This window comes from Buteo buteo, chromosome 5 (genome assembly GCF_964188355.1).
Source record: "Buteo buteo chromosome 5, bButBut1.hap1.1, whole genome shotgun sequence".
Lineage (NCBI taxonomy): Eukaryota > Metazoa > Chordata > Aves > Accipitriformes > Accipitridae > Buteo > Buteo buteo.
In genome coordinates, this window is record NC_134175.1 from 36,297,930 (window position 1) to 36,316,137 (window position 18,208).

General features: G+C 47.4%; 1 protein-coding gene across 1 annotated transcript in view; it reads left to right on the plus strand.

Annotated features, from left to right (window-relative positions):
* Window positions 1–327: 327 nt before the first annotated feature.
* Window positions 328–18,208, plus strand: part of CFAP65 (cilia and flagella associated protein 65) — a 33,930-nt gene continuing 16,049 nt past the window's right edge. The window contains exons 1-17 of the mRNA XM_075029347.1: window positions 328–402; window positions 714–868; window positions 1,540–1,642; window positions 3,077–3,243; window positions 4,699–4,898; window positions 5,595–5,740; window positions 6,894–7,116; window positions 7,465–7,730; window positions 8,974–9,174; window positions 9,663–10,025; window positions 11,042–11,179; window positions 12,089–12,334; window positions 12,756–12,980; window positions 14,211–14,363; window positions 15,293–15,458; window positions 16,029–16,157; window positions 17,659–17,884. Coding sequence (XP_074885448.1) covers window positions 328–402; window positions 714–868; window positions 1,540–1,642; window positions 3,077–3,243; window positions 4,699–4,898; window positions 5,595–5,740; window positions 6,894–7,116; window positions 7,465–7,730; window positions 8,974–9,174; window positions 9,663–10,025; window positions 11,042–11,179; window positions 12,089–12,334; window positions 12,756–12,980; window positions 14,211–14,363; window positions 15,293–15,458; window positions 16,029–16,157; window positions 17,659–17,884 — 3,182 coding nt within the window. The remainder of the gene's footprint in view (window positions 403–713; window positions 869–1,539; window positions 1,643–3,076; window positions 3,244–4,698; window positions 4,899–5,594; window positions 5,741–6,893; window positions 7,117–7,464; window positions 7,731–8,973; window positions 9,175–9,662; window positions 10,026–11,041; window positions 11,180–12,088; window positions 12,335–12,755; window positions 12,981–14,210; window positions 14,364–15,292; window positions 15,459–16,028; window positions 16,158–17,658; window positions 17,885–18,208) is intronic.

The following is an 18,208-nucleotide window of genomic DNA, read 5'->3' on the forward strand; positions in this document are numbered from 1 at the left end:
CTGGGCGGGGTTGCGCTATAAAGGCCCGAGGAGAGCTGTGCCATGGGGGGCTGGGCTGGGGGAGGGTGGTCACAGTCATGGTCTGTGCCAAGGAGGCTGCTGAGTGTAGGGCTGCGGCAGCCTGGGGAGAGCGTGGTCTGTGGAGAGGGCTGGACTCAGCTGGCAAAATAGGGACACTACCGGGGGCACTGCAGCCCCTGCAGGGAGGTGTGCCACCCTGAGCCCAAGGAGGGGTCGTTGGGTCTCTGGGAGTGCCCGGGTCTCAGCAGCAAAGATGTCTGTGTGCAGGAGCAGCATGTGTGAGGACCTTTTCCTCTTGTTTTTCAGATGCTTGCTCAGGCGCATGGAGAGCCCCCAAACTCTGACTCTTTTCGGAAGCTGTGCTGTGGTTGTGTCAGGAAGGTGAGCGGAGGAGCAAAGGGTGCCATTGTCGTGGGCGGATTTACTGGCAAGGGCGGGGAGAGGAGAAAAACAAAAAACCCTTTAGCCTTTGCTTCCCTCGTTCATGACATCCTTTAGTATCTGTTGTTTGGGCTGTGGCCAGGAGGTGTCCCCTCTGGACTCTTGGAGCAGGGCTTTTGGTGACTTCTGGAGCTTTGCCGCAGGGTGGCTCCTCCCGTCCTCTGCCGGAGTCAGAGACTTTTAGCGTAGAGCGTAGTGATTTCTCCTCCCTCCCACCCTAACTGCTAATGTCCCCGTTGCGATTCCCGAAGATGTCTGCAAGAAAGCCAAAGAAGAAGAAAGGCGTATTCTGGGGCATTGAGGTGGCCGAAACACTCAGGTGGCGTGGCTGGGAACTTGGAAAAGAGATGATCAAACATCTGATCTTGAAAAATGTTCATGAGAAAACCCAGAAGCTGAGCTACAGGTGCGTGGGAAGTTTCTTTCTCCTTAGTACTCCTCACACTGTCACTGCATCTTCATCCCTCCTGCTGTATCAGTCACATTAGCACCTTTTCTTGGATTCATCTGCCCCCTCTCCCCTTGGGCACTGTATTGGAGGCAGCGCATGCACACTTACGTAGCCCGACAGAAACCTGCTAATTCAGAAGCACAGCCCTTGTTCCTGGCAGGAGTATTTTAAATGAAATGCCTTTTTAAAAATTCTGTTTTGCTGATACTTCTGTCTGTGAAGCATTTCCAGTCTAGTGAGATTTTAATTGTGGATGTATGCCAGCCAGTCACTAGTGTGTCCTAAAACCATTGCTCCCGGGAGTCCCACTGGCTGTTGAGCCATTCCAGCACTCCCTGTGACCCTCCCTGCTCTGAAACTCAAATGTTTCTGCTAAATGGGTTTTGCTCATGCTGCGTAGCCTGGGAATGTAAAATATTGTTTAAGGAAGGGGTGGGTAGGTATTGCTGGGAATGGGTTTCCAGGACACCTGATCTGCTGCCAAGGTACCCTTGGGGTCAGGTGTGTAAAGTGCTTCTAATTGTGGGGTCTGGACGTTTTGATTCTTTATTCTCTTTTCTGCTGTCTAACCTAACAACAGCTGTATGCCCTCAGACAAAATCTCTTGTTTTGATTTCATTACCTAGATGTCCTTCCACGCGATTCTTCTCCACTGTTTTTCCGCAGCCTATCACTTTGAGCCCTGGTATGTCCTTAACTCTGCCCATCGTTTTCCGGCCCACTGAAAAGGTAAAGTGGCAACATCAAAACTGCTCTCAGTGCTCGGGCTGGCTTCCAGGGGGGCGGTGGGCCTCTGCCACTCTTGTCGTTTCTGATCTGTTTTCACTTGAATAAATTAGTCCTTAGGGAGGGTTCTTCCATAGAAAGACTGGGCAGCATGACCTTCCTGCTCTCCCCACATCTTCATCACCTGAGGGAGCCTTAACCCCTGAATTCTCTGCAGAGTTTACAAGAGGGATCCTCACAAAAAGCATTCCCAGTTTTCCACATGTTTCTTCTAGCTGTGAAATCAGTAAGATAAGGTGCTTGAACTGTCCACACCTGGTTTGATCCCAGGGAGCCTCAGCTGGGTGGTTTTAGTGCAGAAACTTGGGTTGAGGGACTCAGTCTCTGCTCTCTTACAGGAGACCCCAAAGCCTGTACATTGAAGGGCTACTGATTTTCTATAAGGGATATGTCAAGGGCCTCCCTTCTTTTTGGATGGGGTGGGTTTCTTTAAGTTTTATTTTTAACAGCAATGATTCTTTTTTACCCAGCCCCTTTTCTTGATTTTCAGCTTGTTCCTGGCATCTGTCTTGGCTCTGAGTGTTGATCTCTGGCTCTTGTCCACAGCTGTATATCTTTGATGTGAATCTCAGTCCTAGCCATAGAGCATGATCATTGGGCAGATTCCCAGTATCCTGCTCTTTTAGTATCATGATTTTCTGATGACTGTTCAGTGTTCCCTTTATGAAATAAGCTGCTGGCCTTGTTCTATTTTCAGTGAATAGTTTGTCTGCACCACATCAATTGCTAGAGCAGGAGGCTCCCTTTCTTAGAGAGAGCAAGGACTGTATGTGCTGCAGTGCCCAAGGTCTCTCCTTACCTGTATAAGTGGTACTCAGGAGAGGTGATGATTGGGGAGCATGGAAGACATGTATCTTGCAATTCCTTCTATTTTAGCCGGTTAGCAGATGTCCTGGGGCTCTTTGTACACAGTGCTGTCAATGCTGCATCTTTAAGTTATGTATTATCCACTTAGCTCTCTAGCTGACAAAGCACTTAATCAAAGATTAATATTTCTGTGCTTGTGGAGCTGAAAGAAAGATTATACATGCTTCAGTTTAGCTGAATTGGGATCTTGAAAATGCTGAAAGAAATCCATCTGCATCAAAACAAATCAGGTGAAACAAATGTGGTCTTCAACTGCTCTCTCTGAGGGTGGGTGTGTGTTCCCTGACAGAGTGAGGAGTATGCCTGAGTACCTTACTCACCGCCTGGCTTTTCTGAGTGCTTCATATGCTCTCTGTCCTGCACAGAGGCCTCTGCTGGTACTTCTGACACTGATGGTTTTTTTCCCAACACTCTCACAGAGGTGAAGGTGATGGGTGTTCATGGGTAGAGCTGCAGTACCTGCAAGATGGAGCCAGTCTAACTGCTGTCTCCCCTTGCTTTTCTGTGCAGAAGGAGTATGAAGACAGCATCTGCTTTAAGAAGGCTGAGGGTGAGTTCTCTGTCACCCTGCATGCTACGCTTCCACGCCCCTGTCTGTCCTTCCCAGCAGCTGTCCAGTTGCCTGTCTGTGCTGTCCACAATGTCACAGAGACAACATTCCTTGTGCGCAACACTGGGTAAGTGAGATGTGGCTGGGCAGACTCTCCTTCTGTTTTGTCAGGCATTTTGCCACCTTCTTGGACTCTCCAATGAATGCAGCTCATTCCAGTTGTCATTAGATCTGCTGGCTGCCTTAACAGGCAGCAGACCTCTGCTTCCTCTGAGGTCATGGCAGAAAAGGCAGCAGAAATGGTAGTACATGTCAGATCTCACTGTGGGAACATCTTGGCACCTCACATCTGTCTGTTTCCAGCATACACTGAGAACCATTCATGCACAGGAACTAGTTGGGGACCAGCAAGGTGTACCACTGAGAATATCCCACATTCACAGGAGAGGCCTGGGCTTGTAGTTAATCAAAGGTAGCCTGCCCAGCGTGATCAGGGAGAGATGAGCTACCAGCTGGAAACATTTTAGTCTTCCTGTGACTTGACCTCTCTTCCCTTGGCACAGGAGTGCCATAGGGATGGCAGTGGAGTTGCCAACCTCTTTGATTTGGAGGCAGGCAATACAGAAGTTGGAGAGTCTCTCCAGTGCCTGCTCTTAGGTTCATGGAGCTGCCCAAAGCAGTGGCAGTGTTCTGTGGTTTGGAGTCATCATTTAGGAGCAAAGATGCTCCCAGTTATCAAGGACTGTCTTATTTTAATGAGGGAAGGACAGTAATTCCAGCAGTATTGTAGAAAGGAGTGCAGTGAAGAAGATCCCAGGCAAGTAGGAGGTGTATTTCAAACCATTTACAGTGAGAGCAAAATAACCTTTACTAGTTGGAAGATGTCCTGCGCTCCCCAAAGCGGTCAGCTGATGCAGTAGGAAGGTGGAGAGGACAGAGGGGAGGGCACATGTATCTTCAGCAGAGCAAGGTATCAGCTAGAAACCCTTTCAAGTGATTCATTCTCCCCTTAGAGAAATCATTTGTGCTGACTGAGAGGTTCAGGGTGGAGTATATGGATGGTAAGTAGTGCACAGCTTGGAATCAATAAAATAGAAAAAGCTGATGGTATGTCATGTTCTTTGCACAAATCAAACAAGCAAAAGGAGTTCTGGAGAGTTGAATGAAGTATTAGGAAAACAGTTCAGTCCTCTCTTCTCAACTGGGCATATAATAGAGGAACCAATGTTCATTTAGAATTAAGTAGCAGCAAATTTAGATACAGGAAAAGCAAATACTTCATTCTGGAGTTGATTTCTTCGCTATCATATGATGAAGCTGAGAAATTTTATGGCCATTAATAAAGTTCTTTAGATGTAATAGCTAAGATTCATTAAAGTGTGAACAGAGTGTTTGCAGAGACTAGAGACAAATTTCTTCCCAGCATCACATATTTGGCCAGATGCATTAGGCATTCTGCCATTCAATATCGGTTGCTTCACATCCTAACTGAATAACCCATTGTGAAAGGTCCATCCTATGTGTGATTGCACACGCAGCAAAGAATTCATTCGTCTACCTAAAAAAGATCTCCATTTCCTAGTGATCTCGTTACTGTGTTTGCCTGGGAGACACCAAGCCCTTTCTACATGATTCCTGACTGCGGCATGCTGAACCCAGGTGCTGAGTGCATGGTCAGGGTGGTTTTCCAACCCAAGGTGGCTGTGGTGTATGATGTGGCAGCAACGTGCTGGTTTGGGGGTGAAGAGAAACAAAAGAGGACTATCCAGCTAAAAGCCCTGGGTGAGTCTTTCTTGCATTTAACAGTTAAAGAAGTGTGTATCATCCCCAAGTGTGGAATAGCATTTCACGGGGACACATGGAGGCGCTGGGCTCTGAGGCTGTGCTACAGTTGGCTCAACCCACTGATGAGCAAGTGAAGCCCATAGTTCGAAAGTGGCCTGTGAAATTTTCTAATGTACTTTTGTCAATTTGGAAGTGTGACCTGAAGAGACACAGGATCCAATATGCCCTGTGGCATGCTTTGGCCAAACCAGCATTTCTGGAGCCTGCTTAAGTTGACAGAGGGGAAGAAATGAGAGGAGTTCATTGGCACAATGCACAAACCTCCAGAAACCCCTGGTCTTGTCTGTACTCAGTCTCTCCTGTCTGTCCCTGCTAGACAGAGAGCCAGAGGGAAAGTCCTAAAGCTCTCTGGATGCAAGTTAGAATAAGCAATGGACTTAGCAGCAATGGACTAGCAAGTCCTTGCCTGAAGTGCCTTGTATGGCCACTGACGAACAAAAGAAGTGACTCTGAGTTTAGTAAATTAGGGCTAGAAGGGAGCTTATTTGGTTCAAAGCAGGGCCAACTTCGAAGGTAGATCCAACTTCAGAGTTACCTGAGGTTGTTCAGAGGCTTGTCCAGTTGAACATTAAATATCCAAGGATGGAGATTCCACCTCTCTTTCTTAACCCAGTATATGATTTCCTTTAACAGCCAAATACCCTTACCTGCGGGTGAGTGTGACAGGGGAAAAGTATGAAGGTGTACAGCCTGGAAAGTTTCAGGATGTGCTGTGCTTTGGATCAGTGCCAGTGGGGACAACTGTGGAGAAGTGTGTAGAAATCTTCAACATGTCTGTGGTATGTGGAGAAGGAGACTACTTCTTGTGAGAAGGTGGCATGCTGGCATGTTTCCCTGGGATATGTGGTCTTGAGTATCTCCCTTAATGCTGTGAAAATAACCCAAGTGGGAATGTGACTAAAACAGAGATGATGAGCCTTCCACTACCAGCCAGGCCATTGACCATTGCCTTCCAGCTACAGTGCTAGCAACTCATCCATTTGCAGCATGATATGGCAGTTCCTGCCTGCTTCCCACCGTGCTTGGTCCAGATCAGACAGCTATTGTTGTCCTTCACATCCTGCAGCTCTCCTGCTCACCCTGGACAAGCCCATCAGTCCTGTGTGGCAGTTGTGGCAGTCTCAAATTGGCATGCATGTGTCCCAGGGAGCTGATGGATCTTCTGCTGTCCGCAGTGGACTGCAACCTGGTGAATTGTTCTCAAAGTCAAATGGGCTGTATTTGAGCACCTTGTTCTCTGTGCCAGCTCAGCCCATCCCAGCCTATTAAAAGATGGATGTACTCAGACTGCTGACATGGATGACAGCAGTGCTGACTCCTCCCCAGGCTCTGCAACTTGGGAGTGGCAAAGACATACTCTGTTGTTGTACTGTTCTAATTCACACTGCAATGGTGTTCAGCATCCCCAGGCAAAGATCAGGACCTTTTTTAAGGGGCTTGAGGAAGGCATCAGAGAGCTGATCTTGTTTGTTTTTTTGGTTTTTTTTTTGTTTGTTTTGGGGTTCTTTTTTTTTTTTTGTGAAAAGAAGATCCCTAGACAAGGTGGAACTGTGAATGAAGGGAAATAAATTATCTGCCTGCAGGTCCCCTGGTCACAGCAGTCACTTAGGCTACTTTGGTCCTTGGGGACACCTTGAGCCATCCTCCCCACTACCAGGAGGGGCACTCCAACCCCAGAGATCACCAGGACATGTTGCTGCAGCCCACTGACTTCTGAGTGTATTGTGGGAGCTTGCTGCCAGCAGTGCTCCAGCAGGACAGAGTTGCAGAAGTTTGCACAGCATTTCTGTGCTGAGCTGCAGTAGCCTTGGTGTTCTTGGTGGTGTTCAGCTCTGCTGAAAACTTCAGTTCTTCACTGATTAATGTCCTGCATTCAGAGCCATCCTGGCTCCTCTTGGCTCCTTTGTCAACCTATTTCTTTTCTGCTTGCAGGTTGATGCACCATGTAGGATAGAAAGAGCAAAAGATCCTCTGCTTCGAGATCATGTTTTCTCCTGTGATGTGTCCCATGGTGTTGTCCCTGCCAATGGGAAGCTGGTCTTGTGCATACGATTTCAGCCTCAGATAGTAGGAGAGCACAGTACCGACTATTTCACTATAATATCTGCTGGATGCCTCTTGCAGACTGTCCTGAAGGTGGTTGGCTCATGTAAAGGTACCACAGTGAAAGCCTTCCCTGTTTCTCCCCATCGTCATTGTCTTAGCACTGCAGGGGAAGGGCTAGTGCTTGAGGAAGGTCTAGGGACTGTCACAGCCCTTAGTCACAGACTTACCTTCTGTTGGGATCCAGGCTGTCTCTGGTGCACCATTTGGGGTTTATACTTGCTTGAGACAGATGTGAGACTGTTAGAAGTGAATGTCCAGCTGTTTGCTAGGACTGGTGGGTTTTCTAATGAGGTGATTCTGGTTTGGGAAGATCAGTTAAGTGCAGCAGTGGCTTGTGACATGTTGACAGAAACAGCTATGACAGGTCCAGGATCTGTCTTACATGTTGTTGTGCTAGGTCCTTTAGTGTCCCTGCACCAACATTCTGTGGACTTTGACTGGATCAATCTTGGGGAAAGTTTGATGCAGACGCTGAAAATCAGCAACATCTCAGATGTCCCAGCGTACTACCAATTTGATATTGATGTCAGAGGGAGTGTCTTCTCCTTGGATCGACCCTGTGGAGTCTTGGAGGGCATAACAACACTAGCACTGAAGGTGACCTTTCGACCTACTCACCCCATCAGCTATCACCGCAGAGTGGTGTGCCTTGTCCACCATCAGGTATGAGAGGCAAAGGGTGGTTTCATCGCTGTGATAGCTCAGAGGGATCTTCCATGTAACCCATCAGAGCTGGCCTCTCTCACTTAGTATCCCCCACAAATCTTCCTACTGCGTTTCCATTGACACCTGTCACATAATCGTAAAATCATTTAGGTTGGAAAGGACCTTTCAGATCATTGAGTCAAACCACTAACCCAACAATGCCAAGTCCACCACTAAACCATGTCCCTAAGCACCACATCTACATGTCTTTTAAATACCTCCAGGGTTGGTGACTCTACCACTTCCCTGAGTAGCCTGTTTCAGTGCCTGACAACCCTTTTGGTGAAGAAATTTTTCCTAATATCCAATTTAAACCTCCCCTGGCACAACTTGAGGCCATTTCCTCTTGTCCTATTGCTTGTTGCTTAGGAAAAGAAACCAACACCCACCTCACTACAGCTTCCTTTGAGGTAGTTGTAGAGAGTGATAGGGTCTCCCCTGAGCCTCCTTTTCTCCAGGCTAAACAACCCCAGTTTCCTCAGCTGCTCCTCATAAGACTTGTGCTCTAGACCCTTCACCAGTTCTTCTTTGGACATGCTCCAGCACCTCAATGTCTTTGTTGTAGTGAGGGGCCCAAAACTGAACACAGCTCAGTATCTGAGGTGTGGCCTTACCAGTGCCAAGTACAGGGGATGATCACTTCCCTAGTCCTGCTGGCCACACTATTTCTGATACAAGCCAGGATGCTATTGGCCTTCTTAGCCAGCTGGGCACACTGCTGGCTCATATTCAGCCAGCTGTCGACCAACACCCTCAGATCCTTTCCCTCCAGGCAGCTTTCCAGCCACTCTTCCCCAGGCCTGTAGCGTTGCATGGGGTTGTTGTGACTCAAGTGCGGGACCTGGGCTCTTGTTGAGCAGAATTCCCATGGTGCAGGTTCCTATCAGCAGTAGAGGGCTGATGTGGACAGACAGACAGTAATGCCTCTGGGAAGGGTGAGGTGCATCCTCAGTGGATCCTGTTCATTTAGGTCTCTGAGTGAAATTTAGCTGCACAGCCATGCACTGAGTGCCTTCAACTTTCACTCCAGTCTCAAGAAAGTTCTTGCGTACTGTCAAGACATAAAGTAAATGGCAGTCTAATATTGCAGATGCTAAGCCTTTCCCAGGCATGGTTTTGGAAGTGAGGTACTAGGATGGTGTACCTCTCAAAACAATCACAGAAGGACAGTTTATTATAATCCTTTCTGGTGTTTTCCCAGGAACCCATGTATGTGGACTTTTTTGGTACCTGCCATTCAGACATAGCTAAGCCAGCCATCCTTCAGGCAAGACACCTCTCCTGGTACCGAACCAACATGGTGAGGGGACTGACCTTCTACCCCCCTGATATCCTGAGTGTGATGCTGAAGGATGGGAAGTTGCAGGTGGATGAAAAGGGAGCCCTCATGCTGCCCCCCAAGGTATGAGCTGCCCTCCCTGGAATCTAAGGTGCTGTTCTCTGCAGATGTTGGGCTTCTGTTGCACAAGCCAGACAGATCTAGAAGGACTCGCAGGTGCCAGACTGATTTCTTTAGTATCTCTGCCGTTAATGTTCCCGGCACACACCAATACTATCTATGTTAGTTGGGTCTTACCCAAGTTCTGCTGTTAATGTTCCCAGCACACACCAATACTATCTATGTCAGTTGCGTCTTACCCAAGTTCAGCCACTAAGCCACTTTCTGGCTTTAACTCAGTCACGGTGTCTTTTGCTTCATGTAGCTTCAGACTGAGCACTGGCTTACAAACAGCAGCCTCCTTGAAGCCTAGACTTGGAGATGTCCTGGGAACTGTCAATGAAGCGCATCTTGCATGCCCTCTTGCTTGTGAAGGCAGTCAGGACTGTAGTGCCTGGTGCCTCCCAGAGGCACACTTCCCCTGCTCACGCCGAGATGTTTCCATCCTGTAGATCCCTCAGGACAAGCCTCCCAAGGAATACTTTGAAGCCAACTCCATGACTGAATATTTCTACGATGGTGTAAGCAGTGACCTGGCCTTGTTTCCTCCTCACATTAGTGTCAGCCCCAGGGAGTATGATTTTGGTTGCTGCGTGCCACTCCACAAGGTAGAACCACTTCCTCTCTGTGTGACCAACCACACCAAAGGAACAATCACTGTTGCTTGGACTCCAAGCCATGGCAGTGCCTTCCGAGTGAGCCCTGAAATCTGTGACATCCCACCTTTGAAGTCTTCAGCCTTCCGTGTTCTTTTCCAGCCCACTCAGCTCAACAGTCTCTATGCAGCAGAGCTGGAAGGTTTTGCCTCCTACAAGGTTAGTAGGAATTACTAGGACCAGTTTCCAGAGAGGGTCTGGCAAAAGGCTGCAGGCTAAAGGCTTTTGCCGGAGTTAAAATTCAAATGGAAACTTTCATTTTGAGTTTGGCAAGCTGGCATCTTTCCTAACTGCTTTGGCCACTGTTTTGATACACTGGTGGGTTAAAATTTCTTCTTCACCTGTGTCCTGGCAAAGATAAATCAGCAAAGCAAGCCACAGCTCATGCATATGGACAGTTACACTTGCTTTTACCCCCAGTGAATGTGAAGTAATGTACACCGCACTAAAGGAGGAATTACTGTGGATTACCACACTATTAGCATAGATGGGAGCCTGCACAAGGATGGTTGTTGTGGCCTGGGTGGTGGGCAGTAACTTGGTTTTTGTGTCTGGTCCTCCACAAGTAAAGCTGCTGAGGGCACTCTACATCACTGCAGCCTCTCCTCCCATGTGATGTGGGATTCACATCACACAAGGCTGCAATTGCAGGTTTTAGCACCCAGAAACTTCCTGGTAGGAGAGAGAGATCTTCATTACATTGTTGATTATTCTTCTTGCATTTTTCTTCCCTTCTAAGCCAGTGTGGAGGATATCTGGGAGTAACCTTAGAGTCAGGAGTTTCTTAGGCTCAGGTAAAGGATAGATGATAATTTTCAGTGACTCACTGTTAAATGCTAACTTTAGCACCTGCAAATATCTCAAACTGCACTAGGGTGTCTGTAGACCCTCCTTCCCTAAGGCAGCTCTTGTAGTATCACAGAACAGCTGGGATAGGTCCTTCTGCTTGAAAGTCACTCCATAGTCTTTTGGGTCTGAAATGTAGTTATTTGGGAAAGCAGCACTCATATTTCTCATCTGGCACTGGTCAGTTCTTCTTCCCTGAAAAAGTAAATTCCTCAGCCCCAGGAATGCCATTGAAACAAACTGCTGCTGATGATGACACATGCACTTGAAGGCACCTTGTCACACTCCCTTCCTGCATGCACTCTGTTCTGTCTCTTGCATGCCTGCAGGTGCTGAGACACTACAGCAACATTGAGGAGGATGCCACCATCTGTCCATCCTGGTGCCTGACTGTCAGGCTGAGAGCGCACACGTATGAAGCAGAACGGGAACACTTTGTCCCACAGTACATCCTGGATGTCCCCAAGGTGTGTAACTGGTTGATGTTTGGATCTTTGCAGAGATGCTCAGTGTTTACATCTGAAGTCTTTACCTTGTCTCCCATTGCACCATCCTGAGATGTGGCTTAAGTGGTTTCTGAGGGTGTGGAGACTCCTGCTTTGGTACAGAGGTAGGATGCTCTTTCTCCTGCGTTATCTTCCTAGCCTCCAGTGTGTCAGGTTACACTGAGCATCTCAGCTCTGAGAGGAAAGCTGTCGGGATCTCCTTCCTTTTTGTTTAAGTGGACATAGGCACTGACAAGGGTGCTTAGTCCCCTCCCAGGAGCCTCAGACACTCTGCATGCATTTAGGCAAATGGAGGGCAGCACACAGAATCCTCACTTATAGAAGAGAAGTGGTTGCAAGGTAGAGTGGAAGTTTTCCTGACTGTCTCTGCTGTTTCTGTAGTACAAGAAAGTATTGCTCCTATGAGGTAAAGTGAGATCTGACCCTAGGAAGTAAGAATAGTCTTGAGAACCTCTTAGAAAATCCCCTCAGCTAGTTCAGGACATGCAGCCTGTATCTGATATGCATGAGCTGGAGCAAATTCGAGGTTTCTGAAATTCTTAATCCAGGAGGTCACTATCTATGCAGAGGCTGTAGGCCTCAGCAAGCAGCTCACTTATTGGATGACCAAAAAGCATTGCATAATGGAAAGTAGCTTCACTGATCCCATGAGCCTATGAAAGATGAGGGCCACTGTGGGAAGGGAAAAGACCATAATTTGTATACCCTTGGGTGATTTCCTTTCTTTCTTTGAAGAGAACTATTTACAAATTTCTCCATAGACTCAGGATAGTGCTTGTTTGAACTTGGAATTCAACACAGTGAAAACTTTTTCTTTAAGCTGGTTTTCTAAACCCAGTGCAAACAGCTCTTCTTGCTTGTCTCCACCAGACTTTTCCTCCTGTGGCTCCTAACACTGATACCTACTGCAGTATGCTGCTCTTGAACACAGGCACCTCTTCGATAACCTTCAGTGTGAACCAAGCTGCCTGTCCCTCTGTTTTGGTCAAGCCCTGCTCAGGACACATCATTCCAGGAGGCCACCAGATTTTCTTTCTCTCCACTCACCCAGTTAACACAGTCTCACAGCAGCATGTCCTGCCTTTGCAGCTGAATTCTTGTCCTGGATACACCAAGGTAGGGAGGGGGAAGTAGAAGACAGTGAGCAAAGTTTTGTTCCCTTGTAGTCTTCCCTTTTCACAGTCACTTGTGCTGTGATCCCTATTATATCTCCTGATGGTTAGTTTTGGTTTTTCCCTTTGGAAATAGCAATGAAAGAATATTTTCAACATTTAAGATGGGGTCAACACTGCAGAGAGAATGTGTTTGTGATGCCAGACATCCTGTACTCCTTGTTCCCTTGGGCTTCCATCTCCTGGAATGCACTATACTATGCTCAGGGCCCTCCTTGACAGCACAATCTGAAGTCCTTCCCCTCTTCCTTCAGACCCAGTTTGTTCTTGCTTCTCTCTTGGAAGGAGCAACATCTTTGCAAGGTCCCTCCAGAGGTAGCTGAGATGTCTGGCTAATGTCTGTTACTTTTCCCTTAATTCCACAGGAGATTGCTCTCTGGAGTTGTGGAGAGTCCCTTCTTTTGCTCTTAGAAGGTGATGGAAATCTATACTTCAAGCCTGTCTATATAGGGACCTCCTCTACACGAATGTATACCATAAAAAACTGCACAAGGCTACCCATGGTTTTCACATGGAAGATCCATGAGCCTGACAGGAAGATCCTGTCTGTCAGCCCCACTGCAGGGATCCTCCAGCCCTATGAAGCCATGGTAAGTTCAAGTTCTACTAAAGTTGTATTTTGCTCTCTACAGTACAGCTGTGGAGTGTTTAGAGCAGAAATGTGAGGGGTGCCAATAATTTGGTCATTAATGCTAAAGTTGGAGAATACCAGTCAGTGTCTTAGCTTAGGTTGTGAGCCAGCATCTGCAGTCATGCTGGTTCCCACAATGTGGATTTGCCTAAACGTGATGACATCCTCCTTGACTACAGGACCAAACAGGCCTTAAACAGGCACTAGATCATGATACCCTGGATGACAGCAACTTTGTCATGCACCAGATGTTAATGGAGGACAAATGAGAGCACGAGAGAGTTTATGATATTTTTCTGTTCTTCCACCTGTAAATTCAGGTTCTAAACTTCTACTGTATTCCTGAGTGTTTTTTGAGAGTACTGAGGAGTAGCGTATCTCCACCGCCTGGCTTTGAATATCTGAATGTGCATGCCCAATATGAACCTTTGACAGAGGCGGAGACGGTGGAGGATTGGAGTGAGAATGTCTCCAGAGTTGTCGGTAGAGGACTAGGTTAGCTGTAATGGAGTGTCGTGGTTTAACCCCAGTCAGCAACTAAGCCCCACGCAGCCGCTCACTCACTCCCCTCCATCCAGCAGGATGGGGGAGAAAATCGGGAAAAAGAAGTAAAACTCGTGGGTTGAGATAAGAACGGTTTAATAGAACAGAAAAGAAGAAACTAATAATGATAATGATAACACTAATAAAATTACAACAGTAGTAATAAAAGGATTGGAATGTACAAATGATGCGCAGGGCAATTGCTCACCACCCGCCGACCGACACCCAGCCAGTCCCTGAGCGGCGATTCCCCCCCCACTTCCCAGTTCCTATACTAGATGGGACATCACATGGTATGGAATACACCGTTGGCCAGTTTGGGTCAGCTGCCCTGGCTGTGTCCTGTGCCAACTTCTTGTGCCCCTCCAGCTTTCTCGCTGGCTGGGCATGAGAAGCTGAAAAATCCTTGACTATAGTCTAAACACTACTGAGCAACAACTGAAAACATCAGTGTTATCAACATTCTTCGCATACTGAACTCAAAACATAGCACTGTACCAGCTACTAGGAAGACAGTTAACTCTATCCCAGCTGAAACCAGGACATGGAGGAAGGGGCTGTGCATTGAATGTAACCATTGTGGTGTATAGGTTTGGCTCTGGTCTGGAACTCCTGTGAATGTTCTCCTTCCCTCTTGTGATTTCAGGCTCAGGCATGGACTTTTACTCCGGACAAGGAGACCAAATATCTGCTGCGTGCTATGGTGTCTGTGAGGAGGAAAAGCCCAGACCCTATGTCTCCCCAAAGTGCCCGTTATGCCTTACGGATTGTTGGAGAGGGGGCTCTGGGCATCATCAGGGTAAGGAACTGGGGCCCACTGGGTAGTAGGAGGGGTACTAGGGTGGGATAGGGGTCTTGGGCTTCCCCTTTTTGCACAATCTGTACTGGAGGCAACCAATAAGGATTTGCAGCAAAATTCCCAGACGTTGCTCTCAGTGGAGATGACAGAGCTGATTCTGGTAACCTAATGGCAATGGCACAATGTGAATGTCCTGTCAGTTCAAATGTGACCTGCCCAAATCCTCTAGGATCACTCTCAACTCCTCTGTTCCAGACTGAACTGAGCAAGTCCTTTGGCTCCTTGGGACTCCCAGCTCTCTCCTCTCATTCTGTCTTCAACATTTGTTCTGCTTTCAGTCCAGTTTCTAAGTGAAGTGGACCTGACTGCTAAAGTGGTGTTGCTAGCACACATCCACTTAGCTTTCCTCCTATTATCTGCAGATCTGTGCAGCCACCCTCATTTTCAGGCACATTTCCTAAGGAACCAGAGCTAAAAAAAATAATTCTTTGTAGGTCATTGCCCAATGTCAGTCATGTTGGATGGATGGGTAGAAATGTCTTAGAGGTGTTTAGTCACTATAAATTGCATGCAAGTGCATGACTAGCCAAAAGAGAAGGGGGACTTTTAATGCAGTCATGGAGGGACTGACAGATTTGCCCCAGGTGCAGCTGGCCAGCTAGTGTCTCCACAGCCCCAAATGTGCTGCATCCTACCCAACCAGCAGCCCAAATAACAGTAGGAGAGTGCCTTTGGAGGAGGGATTGAGCCCCTTGCAGCCCTGTTCCAACATCTCCTGGGGCATGACAGGTCACACACAAAGCAGGGAGCCCTTTGCACCACACTGTGCATGCCAAGGGATCAGCACGTGGTGAGATAAGTGGTGGCTATGCTCGACCTCTACGCTCGATGTGTAACAGTGACCTTTGCATGGCGGGTTTGAATTCCAGGCACAAAAGGAGCACCTGGACCTTGGAAATGTTCTAGTTGGTGACCTGCAAAGCTGCAGTGTTGTACTGCTAAATGATGGGATCTCTTCTCTGAAGTATATCCTCAGCGTGGAACAACTGATCAGTGGGCCTTGTGACCCTGAGGAGTTCCGCAGCGATCCACTGGGTACTGTAAGGGATGTAGCATGGAGTGGGGGCCTTGGCTTTCCCCTCTTTTCTGCAAACTCAATCTAGCATGAGCTCAGAGGTTGGGCTGCTTACTGGCTAGCTTGCATTGATTCTAAGTGGCTTAAGGGATCTGCTCCTTTGCTGAGGGATTTGCTACAGGTGACTTTTCTATCTTGCTGGAAAAAGCATAACCCAGACCCTGACAACTGAAGCTAGACCAATTTGAAATAAGATGTGATTTCCCAGCAGAGAAGGGAGTTAAATAAAGGAGTTTCCCAGAAGAAATGGTGGAGTGCAACACTTAGCTGCCTTTCTAGAGGAACTCCTCTGGAGAAGTTCCCTGTTCTTTGCTGGCCAAAGGCAGGCTGGGTACTCCCAATGAGCTGCCTTCAGTTGTAGTCTGGGAATCCCAACTTCAGCACCTGAAACTGGTCCTAATGATTAGGCATGGGGTGGGGGGGCAATGGCTTGAGTGCAGGTAGGCTTAGGGAGCTGTGCGCTGAACATGTGTGTGGTGTAAAACAGATCAGTGATGCCAAGAGCTCATACCATCTCTTTTCTCCTACAGCTCTACAGCTGGGACACTATAGAGGGACAATCCCTGCAAGGTCAAAAGCTTTTGTCCAAATAACAGTCAGGCCAGTCCGTCGGCTGCATTACACCTGGTCAATCAAATATGCTATTTGCACCCCCACAGGTGAGAGATGGGTGTTTTGGGAAAATCATTCCCTCCCAACCAAGTAGAGTGTGTCATAACAGGCTGAGCTGCACAGCTCCCAATGTATGAGTCCTGCCTGAAGAAATCCCGGTGACAAGCAATTCACCAGAGCCAGATCCTATGTGCTGTCTCCTTTTTGCTGCACCTTTGGGGGTTAGAATTATGACTGAGCCATAAGACACAGACAGGGAGAGCCCCAAGTTTCCTGCTGCTGTGGTCACAAGATTCCCTGCTCCTCTGCATGACCATGGCCTTTTACAATGTGTCCTGAAACATATTCTGAGAGCTTCATGCAACCAGTCCTATGCAGCTGGGGTCCTTTTTGCATATCTGGATTGGTCCCTGTATGAGAAAGAATGCAGTTGAACTAGAAAAGGTATGGAGAGGGGCAACAGGGCTGTTCAGAGGTGAGGAACAGCATTTGTACAAGAAGAGACTAGTTAGACAAGGAGTTTCCATCTTGGAAAGTGGAGAATGGCAATGCCACATGAATGGTATGGAGAAGACAAGATGTAAACAAATGTTTATGATTTTTCAGTGTGAAAACAAGGGACACTTCATAAAATGACTAGGCTGTAGGCTTAAATCAAAAAAGGGAGTTTTCACATAGTGCAGAACTAAACTGTGTAAATACACTGTTGAAAAGGATCACATTTATAGTCTTTTGGTGATCTCTAAATGCAGAAGTCAAGGTACAACGAGAAGTCAGTGGTTTAGAACTTTTCAGAAGCTGTCAAAGAAAAGACTATGTACAAGTCCTGTTCTTTCTTTCTTTCTGTCATGGATAAACCCCAGCCAGCAACTAAGCACCATGCAGCTGCTCACTCACACACACACACACACACACACACACACCCCCCCAGTGGGATGGGGGAGAGAATCAAAAGGAAAAAGGTAAAACTCATGGGTTGAGATAAATACAGTTTAATAGAACAGAAAGGAAGAAACTAACAATGATAATAATAATAGTAAAATGACAATACTAATAAAAGGATTGGAATATACAAAACAAGTGATGTACAATGCAATTGCTCACCACTCACCAACTGATGCCCAGTTAGTTCCTAAGCAGTGATCCCCCCCAGGCCAACTCCCCCCAGTTTATATACTAGGTATGATGTCACATGGTATGGAATACCCCTTTGGCCAGTTTGGGTCAGGTGCCCTGGCTGTGTCCCCTCCCAAATTCTTGTGCCCCTCCAGCCTTCTTGCTGGCTGGACATGAGAAGCTGAAAAATCTTTGACTTAGTCTAAACATTAATTGGCAACAACTGAAAACATCAGTGTGTTATCAACATTCTTCTCATACTAAATCCAAAACATAACACTATACCAGCTTCTAGAAAGAAAATTAACTCTATCCCAGCTGAAACCAGGACACTTTCTTTGGTCTGGGTACGGCCTTTCTCCATTTTGCTCTCCCAGGCAGCTGCCCCTTAATGGTGCATGACTACTTTTTGGTGTTTCTTTCTCTCCCAAGCTACAGATCTTGCAAGCACGACAGAAGAGCAGCGGCCCCTCTGCTGCATTGTAGCAACAGGCGTCTACCCAACTTTCTGCATCACAGATGCCTGTTCAGCAGGGAGTGCCAGCGGTATCAGCAAGTTGCACCTCTGGAGGCTCTTTTCCTTGGACACACTGAATGAATACTTGGAGCGAGACCCGACTCCCAATGAGCTCACCTACAGAGTTCCCACAAGGCACAGGTGAGATGAGGAAGTGGTTCAGAGGATCTTTCAGTCCCTTGCACGAGCCAGACAGAGATGCTGTGGCCATTGCCTTGTGCTGCAGCTCACTGCTGCATGGCACTCTCTTATTCCATCCTAGCCACTGCAGGCAGTTGCTCGCCTCTGCTTCTCTGCTTACTCTCCCTAGAGAGGAGCTACAGAAACAAAGAATAATTTAATTGCAGTAGATCTCTAAAAGTCCCTGATCTAACCCCTTGCTTAAAGCAGGGACAACAAGATCAGGTTGCTCAGGGCCTTGTCCAGTTCAATGCTGTATATCTCCAAGGATGAAGAAACCACAGC